Source organism: Apteryx rowi, unplaced genomic scaffold (assembly GCF_003343035.1).
Source record: "Apteryx rowi isolate R43461 unplaced genomic scaffold, aptRow1 scaffold_176, whole genome shotgun sequence".
Taxonomy (NCBI): domain Eukaryota; kingdom Metazoa; phylum Chordata; class Aves; order Apterygiformes; family Apterygidae; genus Apteryx; species Apteryx rowi.
Genome location: NW_020448041.1, coordinates 1,240,732 through 1,249,782, shown reverse-complemented (window position 1 = coordinate 1,249,782; position 9,051 = coordinate 1,240,732). Strand labels below are relative to the sequence as shown.

At 47.3% G+C, this 9,051-nt stretch overlaps 2 protein-coding genes across 2 annotated transcripts; one reads left to right on the top strand and one right to left on the bottom strand.

Moving 5' to 3' along the window:
• On the bottom strand, positions 1–1,088 carry LOC112963772 (small basic protein 1-like). Its single transcript, XM_026061125.1, has 2 exons — positions 1,031–1,088; positions 1–131 (listed from the first exon to the last, which is right to left on the bottom strand). The coding sequence occupies exons 1-2, from the start codon at positions 1,086–1,088 to the stop codon at positions 1–3; spliced, it is 189 nt and encodes a 62-aa protein (XP_025916910.1).
• Positions 1,089–4,260: 3,172 nt separating this feature from the next.
• Positions 4,261–5,937, top strand: LOC112963770 (cygnin-like). The gene is made up of 2 exons (XM_026061123.1): positions 4,261–4,318; positions 5,807–5,937. The coding sequence occupies exons 1-2, from the start codon at positions 4,261–4,263 to the stop codon at positions 5,935–5,937; spliced, it is 189 nt and encodes a 62-aa protein (XP_025916908.1).
• The last annotated feature ends 3,114 nt before the right edge of the window (positions 5,938–9,051 follow it).

Genomic DNA, 9,051 nt, shown 5'->3' with positions numbered 1-9,051 from the left:
TCATTTTCCTTTTTTTGGTGGGGGCACACAGCAGTACATCTTCACGCAGGCTGGGTGAAAAGTCCACTCATCCGTTTTGCCGCATGCGGGAGAACAGTACCCGTCACAGACGTTCTTCGACTGCCCGTAGCCTGCGAGGGGAGGGAGAGAGAGATGCGTTATAAGAGAAAACGTCGGATATCACAGGAGGGCAGAGCTCAAAAGGCTGGTTCCTTGCTGACTCCAGGGTGGTACTGACTGCATGAGGTACCTTTGGGTTTAAGCCCGTGTAGGGTAGGACCCTTGTTTTCTGTCCCCGTTGTGCCTGGGGGACCGCTGGACACTTTGAGTCGCGTTCATCTCTCTAAAGTTGTCTACGCTGCAGCTTGCTGGCAAGATCCCTTTGCATGAACGGCAAGAAACAGGCATTTGTCGTGTGGCGTTCACTTTAWCCCCAAACCGGCTGTGTGAGCCAGGTCATGCCCTGAAGTGCCTATTTCTCCCCATCCACGCCGAGGCTGAAGGGAGCAGGGGGTGACTGGTCAGAGCTGACTGCAGGTAGGTGAGCTCCACTGCCAAAACTGTGTGAGGCGAATCATCTGCCCTGGCCCAAAGGGACGAAGCTGGCAGCCAGCGCTTGGGTGGGGATGTCTAGCGAGGCAGAAACCGTCCTTCCCCTGGGCCTCCCTGGGGCCGATGCTCCCCTGCCGGGAGCTCAACCTCCATACGAGGGTAAGCCAGGAATGAATAAAAGAAAGGCATAAACAAAAAAGACCGGAGAAAGGACGGGCAGGAGGCTTATGGTGCTGCAGTAGGAAGAATAAAGGGAGAGAAGGGGCTGGAATTAGAGAGGAAAAGAGAGTGAGAAAAGAGAAGATCAGGAGATGTCTGTGTCTCCAGAACGTCTCTTGCGACTATGAACACCTGAGACCCGGAGACAACCAGACACCAGAGGGTTTGAAAAATGTTCTGCCGGGGGYTGTCCACAGACCGTCACTCTCAGCCTCCGGGATCAGCCCTGCTTTCTGCCCCGCACAAGCTGCCGCCTTACCTGGGGCGGCCAYAGAGAAAAGCAGGAGCACAGCAAACACCACGCAGAGGAGCTTCATGCTTGGGGGTGAGCTGAGATCTCAGTGTACCAGGAGCAAGGCAGGTCTGAGACAGACGCTTAGGGTGCCTTTGGAGGCCCGGAAATTTATAGGGAGACTCCTGACGAGYGTGGGCAGGACAGAGGAGGAGCTTCAGCGAATCCATCTTCAAAGACACGCTGTTTGCCTTCCGACAGACGCAATGTCGCTCCGACCTGCTGGGCCCACTCACAAAGGCGCCAGGCTGCTGGGTCCATGCTTCAGTAGGCTTCTCCTCGCCTCTCGCCCGCCGCTTTCACAAACCCGGACGCGCGGGCGCACGTGTCCCTCCTCCAGATCTGGCTGCCAGCACACGCGGAGCCGCCAAGCACAGCTCTGGCCAACGGAGGGTGCCAGCGTGAGTTGCTTAAAGCAGATTTGCCCTCCAGAGGTGCGTGAATTAGGTCTGGGCGTCCTTCTGATAAGACGCTAGCACTGGACGCTGCCTGCAGGGCACAGACACAAAGGATAAATAACATCAGGGCATTGARTCCATCACAGGGAACAGTTTTCAGTGCACATTCATCCCTGACCGGTGWGTTGCTRGTGAGGTTCCTCAAGGGTCTCTACCAAACCTGATGCTCTACAACAATTTCATCGTATTCGTTTGGCCTGGGAGCTATCTAGGCATTTKGTCTGATTTTATTCAAAAAGGACTCTGGTTCTGTTTAAAGGGATTTAGGCAAATATGTACGTGAAGATAGGGTAATCGTTTACCACACCACATCTCATCAGAGGTCTCTTATGAGTCCTGTACTGTCCTGTTTAATAGTTTTCATGGAGGTCTAGAGACTGTGCTTGCTAACTTTACAAATAAGAAATTGAAAGAGACTGCAAAGCATTAGAGGACAGGATTAGCATTCTAGTGGATCTTTTCATGCTAAAGAGATAACGAAGTAAATATATTACAGTTAAGTAATTGGGAGAGCTACCTTGTCTACGCAAACAAGAATATTCAGCTGGAGAATACAGAACAAGGAGTTTCTGAAGCTGAGCTGAGCTGAGCTGAGCTACATGGGACGTAACCATTGCACCATGCACCCATCAGTAAGTGCATCGTTTTTACACCGTGCTTCAAGAAAGCTGTGGCACAGTTGAAGAGGATTCAGAAAAGAAAATGATAGGAGGTCAAGAAAATGTGACATAAAAGAAAAGACTGAGGCAAGTGGAATAATGATGATTAGGAAAGTAAATACCTAGAAAACGTGACACTCCTCAAATCCAGAAAAGGCAAGGGAATATTTTTTCCTCTGTGGCCAGCATATATAGGATAAGCCAGTTGCAGCAAGAAACACAGATTGCAGATGCAGGAATACCTTTATAATGATAAGGGCAGTTAGATGCAGGAAAAGTTTTGTAATGATGGTAAAGCACTGGAAAGGGTTGTATGAGGAGGGAGACTCTAAGAAGATGGCTAGCACTCAGTGAAACTCTCCCACTTCTAGYAATCTAAAGTTCAGTGACTTCCTCAATCAAGATTTATATCTAATTTTTGAGTTGTACTTGCTTCATTAATTTATAAATTGCTTTTTCAATATAGTTATCATTTTGACCTGACAAAGATCCTGTGGCAACAAGCTCCACATTGCAGCTACATACGGTGTGGGAGAGGACTTTCTTTGGTTACTTTTTCAATAATTGCATAGTAATAACATTGCATCTCTCCTGTTTCCTGGATTATCAGAAATGGAGAACCATAGTTTCTCTTCCTAGGCCTGTCATGATTTTTACATCCTCCTGGTACATCTCCATATAATTGTCCCTTCCCTGAGGAAAAAGAGTGCTGGTATATTTAATATCTAATTTTATGGAAATGAGTCCCCTGTTTTGCCACCTTTCTTTTAATTTCTTCTTGCCCTACTATAGGCCGTCAGGGATGGAGAGATGAACAGTGTTCACAGTGTTCAGTATGTCATACCCTAGAGAATGACACAGTGGTACAACATTCTCTTTTTTTCTCAGTAGCTTTCCTAACATTTCTTAACATACAATGTTCCATTTGTTTGTTCTTTATTTGATATTTTTAGAGCATCCTCTTCAAGGGCTCCAAAACCTGCTTCCTAAATGGCTTCAGCTAATTCAGACCCGTAATATGTACAGAGATTATATATTTTTCCAAATTCACAGTTGCAAACTAACTGATGTTGAATCAACATCTGTCATTTTGCTACCCTGTTACTCATTGTTGTAAGATCCTTCTGCCAGCCTTTCCGGATCTACTTTTGATGATACCCGGTAATTTTGCATCATCAGCTTCTGTCCCATCACTTGTTACCTCTTTTTCCAGACTGTTTATAAAGCCATTAAACAGCCCAGCTAAAAGAGGTTGGACAAGCTCCTCTGCAGATGCTTGAAACCCTGGAGGGTCTGAGACGAGGAAAATGATGATCAAAGTGCCTGCGAGTAGCCGGCCCTTCCAGACTCCCGGGGAAAGGCACTCAGCCCCAACAGCTCCTGCCCATCAGTGGGGTGAGAAGGGGCAGCAAAACAGGTTGCACTGAAGACGGAGTTTGCTGGATTTATTTGCATGACTTTGCAGCTGTGATTCCCATGAGTGGCAGGGACAGCACACAGACCCCAGGATCCTTCCCAGGCCTACACTGCTCAAACCAAGGTCCCTCTCACCATAGCTGGCCCCACACAATGACCAGTATAGACAATGGAGGAAGAGTTACCGGGACATCTTGGCTGCTCCTCAGCCCTATTGAGCTGCATCTCTGCCAAAGAAAGGCCTGAAATCCTGTGATATTGATCTTGCTTTTCCCCTCATCATTATACCTGCAGATCTCCATCAGGTCCCTCTGACCTGTCAGCTCAGTCCTGCTATTGGCAATCTCTATTCATTTGTGCTCTGTTCAAAGGCTGTGTGTTAAAATGGTATCTGATATTGGTAACTGGATCTGAGGGAAGGAGGTTCCTGCCAACATACTTGGGTAGAAGCTGGAAGTTCTGGTGCTCGTACCATGACTGTGTGTCCAGCCGCAAACCGCATGACCTTGGATGAATTCTCACATCGCCCCAGAATCCTCCACTCTGCAAGGAAATGCTCTATAAATACCAGCAACCTACAGTCTCACTGTATACCAGCTCTTTACTCCAAGATCTCTCCGACTCCTCTCTCCAGCCTTGCTGAGATCTCCGCTCAATTCCAGCCATGAAGTTCCTCTACCTTGTCTTCGCTGTTTTCCTCCTGGTCTCCCTGGCCACCCCAGGTAAGATGGCGTATTGGGGGAGATGAAAATTAGGGGAATGGATCAATTACTTTCATGCTAACACAGCTGAGTGGTCCAGATATTAGCTGGAATTCATTTCATGAAGCTTTAGCTGTCTAAAATACAGACATCACCATCTGAGGTCATTGCTATCACCTGGTTGGGTATGTCAGTTACTTCTCTCAAGGGACTGTGAAATAAGAACTAGCTCAGAAAAATTCCAGCCTTTGTGTAGGAATAATTGAGTTAAAACTTCAGTATCCAGTTCTTATATATTTGAGTGTGCAGGTTATGTCCAGACTAGTAAATTAAAAAGGACCAGGAAACAGAGCACTGGAACTTGATTGTCTGTACTATTTGACTTTTAGCAGTGTCCCTGGCATATTTCTGGCCCGGGCTATCTGGCGGTCTCCCTGATTATGCCCTAGGCTCAGTTTGGGAGTGAGCTCAGGCCAGGCTACTGCCAAACAAGAGTCTGGATGTGGTCACCTGTCTTGGGGGCTAAGGGAATTTCATATTAGAAGAGGGGACTGTTTTATGCAATTTGGCTTCTGTGTCAAGGAACAGCCTGAGCACATTTGATTTACTAATATGATATAGCTGTAACTGTCCATTTCTGAGACTCTGGCTTTCTGATCCCTCTGCAAGAGTCAATAGATCATTCTGGGTCATGACTTCCCAGATGGGCATTAGAAACTACATCCTCCCTTCAGATATCACTTTTCATGCACCATGGGCCAAGTCTTTCACTTTGTGGCCCAGTTTTAATCATCCAGGTTAATGTTTGGCACAAGGCTGCCATGGGGCCAATTTCAAGACATCCACTGCATCCTTTCAGCATTTTCTGAGCAAGAGGACAATTTTTTAAAGAGCATTGTTATAAGTACGGACACCTGAGTGGACATCTCAGTCTGGGAACACAACCCTGTATCTTATGGAGAAGGATAAGATAAGGAAACACACACACACGCACACACACATACACACAGAAGTGTCCTTGGGAACTTTGGTTTTGGGGTGTCTCACACACAGAATGAGTCTGTTCTGCTTGGGAGCATCTCTCTCCCAAACTGCACCTGCATCAGCAGCAGGCCACAGAGTCATGAGCTGGTGGGAGACAGATGCACAAGGAGGTGCTCAGGCTTGTGCTCTTCAAAGTCCCTTCTGCCCCCTTGKTTAATGCAGAAGCAGGAGCGACAGAGGCAGGAAGGGTATGAGAGGAAAGGTTTGAGGGAGGACAAGGCAGCTTCTGTCCCAGGTTCTGCCACAGGGCAAGCATCTGCCTTGCAGCATGCCCATCCCCTTGGTGCTGGGCTTGGGCAGGAGCTTGGAGGTGCAGGAGAGCAAAGCAGGAGCTCCCAACGAGGAGGGTCCTGTCCCGCTCACCAGCCCCACACTTACACTTGGAGGCAACGGGAGGGCTGGACGGGGAGGCCCTGATGCACCTTTCCTGACCCCAGACACTCTCCCTTTGCCTCTCTCCTGCAGGCTACGGGCAGATGAAGTACTGCCCGAAGGGTGCGTACTGTTCCAGCAAGTGCTCCAAGGGAGACTCGTGGTCTTTCTCGTCCGACTGCAAGGTCTACTGCTGCATCCCGCAGGCATGGAAGGGGAAATAGGCTCTGAAGACAAAGCATCTGGGGAATAGGGGGCACCGTGGTGGCTTTGGGAGCAGTTTCGCAGTTGTCTAACCCAATTGTCATCCCTTCCTCTCAGGAATTAAAAAAAAAAAAAGAAAAACAGGTGTAACTGTGGTGTGTGCCGTGTGGTTACTGCTGTCCCTGAGATCCCATGCAGAGCATTAGGACAGGTTCTGCAAGCCCAGTGCAAAGGCTCATGAGCACTAAGGACAACTGAACTTCCAGTGACAACAAGCTGTACAGCTGCCAGCTGCCAGGGGTAGGGATTTGGAAAGAAAGAGTATCGTTTTCTCTCTTGCCTTCTATGTGCCCCTGAATGCAGCTCTCGTGATGAGAGAGGAACTTTCAATTCCTTATTACTACAGATATCCCCCCAAAATGTGAGTAGTTCAGCAACGTCTTCTATATGCATAGGGCAGCCTTCTTTCTGTGAAAATACTAGCAAACCACCCAGAGGTGGACCGCAGAGAAGCAAATAGGTTCACAGACCTCGTTCCATGGGTTTTATGTCCTCTTTGTGCCAAAGTTCCAGGACTGCCCAGTCAGTACTTCTCTCTTTTTTTTGGAGATAGGTACTATACTTAGTGCTTGGTTCCTTCTCTGCCTAGCTCAGCCTGGGTATGGTCGAACAGGACAAAATACAGAGAAGAACCAGGAACGTAATCAAAGATGTGGGAAAGCAGGAGCAACTATGCAGGCTATGTAGGAGCTTCAGAGAGGGACAACCATTGCTGAGCTATGACACTCCTTGTGATAGGACGGTGTTGATGTGGGGAATTTACCTGGCTGCAGGATGAGACTGGCCACAGTGAGGAAAGGAGACTCTTCTGATGATTAGTAAATACATAGAAAGCAGCTGTGAACCACCTCAAGGAATTCCCAAAACACAAAACTGTCACAAGCTGGGAAGAGTCACTGTTTGCCTCTTTTATACCCTTCCTTCAGTGTCTACTTTGGCCATTGCCAGAAACAGAGTTCTGGGCTAGCTGGAGTTTCGTTCTGGTCCAATCTTGTTATTCTTATGGTCCCTTGCTATTTTTCAAGCAGAGAATGCACCTGTGCAGATTCTCCTCATTAGATTTGCAGTCTCCCACTTTTACACCTGTCTAGGAGAGGCAACCCCATTTCTAAGCTTCTCAGTAAGAAATGTAATGCTTGCTACCATGTAGCTTGAGGTGTGAAGATGCAGGTATAGCACTGGTATGTGGAGATGATCAGGGGATCGGGGACCAACAGTGAAACAGCTTCTGCAACAAGAAGGTGCTACACCTAGCCCTGCTCTCACTCGTCTGAGGATGGGCTATATGACATTGTCTGACAGCAGTGGTCATTTGGGGGTTTGCTGGCTGGTTTGCTTGCTTTTCCAGGAATGAAGTTGCTCTGAGTTAATGGCAGGCATCACTGAACTATCCAGTGGCTGCAATGGTTGTTGTTATTAGTAGAGGAGTCAAGGACTGGAAGAGCCGTAAGGACTGAGTGATCATTTCCCTTCCAGAGAGAGACCAGCAAGAGAGATGCACTGGGAACATGGGGGAGTTTATCCCTGTTCTCTTCTACTTTCTCTCCTGTCTCTGTCCTACCTTTTACCTTGCAATGCAATGGACGCACTTGGTGCAGAAAGACAGAAAAACTGCAAGTGGACCACAGGGATTGGAATCTGCTCAGCGCTTTAGTACTGTCCAGGTTGAATGTGAAGGATTGTGTGGAAGGGGCACCGTATCCTGGTTTTTGTCCTTTCATGCTCTTGTCCACCTGACACTCTCTGAGTGTGATTAAGCTGGAAATTAGGGAAATCTAAATTTAGATGTTAACGTATAAGGATCTACAGCCATGAGGTTGATTCAGTTGCCTAAATGAAGATGTTTTGTATCATCTGAGACAGCACTGAGTGTGTGAGACATCTGTATGGGGCTGGCAGATATGGTATGGAACCTATGGGAGATCCTTTCCCTCTAGACACACCTGGAGGCTAGGTGAAACATCTCAAATTTGCATCCATCTCAAATTTGCCTCCAAGATGTCTGAGTCACTGGGAATATTTAGATCCATCAATGGTGTCTAGAGTTGGGCATGATTCAGCTCACCCTAAAATAAAAACCTCCTGGACAGTAAGCTGAGTGACTCTCACAGCTCTGTGGACTGTACTGAGTAGATCACCATTGACTCTTTAAATACCCAGAGGAAAAGGAAACACACACATGGAGACATCAAAATATAGATGTATTTGTCTCTGAACGAATCCCACACAGAACAGCTAAACTTGGAGTGAGTGCCTCTGCAAGTTTTGCTCTCCAAAAGCAGCATACACACAGGGCAGAACCCCAACCTGCTCTCAGACCATTCACAGAGGGAATGCTATAATACAGCGTCAATATTGTTCAGTCTGAAACACTCACTCATTGCCAGGGAATACAACCTACAGTGTTTCTGTTTCTGCTTGGGTTCAGTCTGTTGTCGGGCTGGAGGCACTGTGGTAGCTGTTTCTTTACTTCTCCACGAAGGATAAGGAAAAGAGGGACAAAACAGGTCAATCACAAACTGTGTAGATGTATATACAAAAGCTAGTATTTCTTCCCAGTTTGTGGTGAAGGAGACTCTAGGTAAGCACTGGAGATGTATGTTGCTTGCCACTCTTCCTTCATCATCTCTGCGCTTCATGCTTTATTCTATTTTATTCATTTATGTTTATAATGTGTCACACACAGAGGGTTTAGCAGTATCAGAGGCTAGGACTGAGTTGTTACTTACACTATCTGCAGAAAGTGGTGTCCAGATCTCTTGGACCAGTTTGATGAGTAGTTCAAACTTGTAACTTGGGAAACAAATAGAAATAGAAGCAGCTCGTGGTCTGTTTGTTCTGCATACATTGATTTAATCTACTGAGTTACTTCTTTTTTATGACCACTACTGGGTTTTCTCTCCTGTAAAATTAGGCTTCTGAAACAAGGGAGGGACTCCACCGGGATGAACTGTTCACAGTGCAGGAATTTCCATGTGTGCTATGTGTCCATCTCCCATCACAGTCAGTGTAGTCCGCTGTTCAGTTCAGAAAGCAGAGCTTGGAGAGCTGCTGAGCTGGCTGGGCAGTCACTG

Excerpts from the sequence above, each read along its gene's own strand:
- LOC112963770 (XM_026061123.1), top strand. The coding sequence starts at position 4,261 with ATGAAGTTCCTCTACCTTGTCTTCGCTGTTTTCCTCCTGGTCTCCCTG. Across the intron at positions 4,319-5,806 it reads GGTCTCCCTGGCCACCCCAG|GCTACGGGCAGATGAAGTAC; the intron begins GTAAGATGGCGT and ends TCTCTCCTGCAG.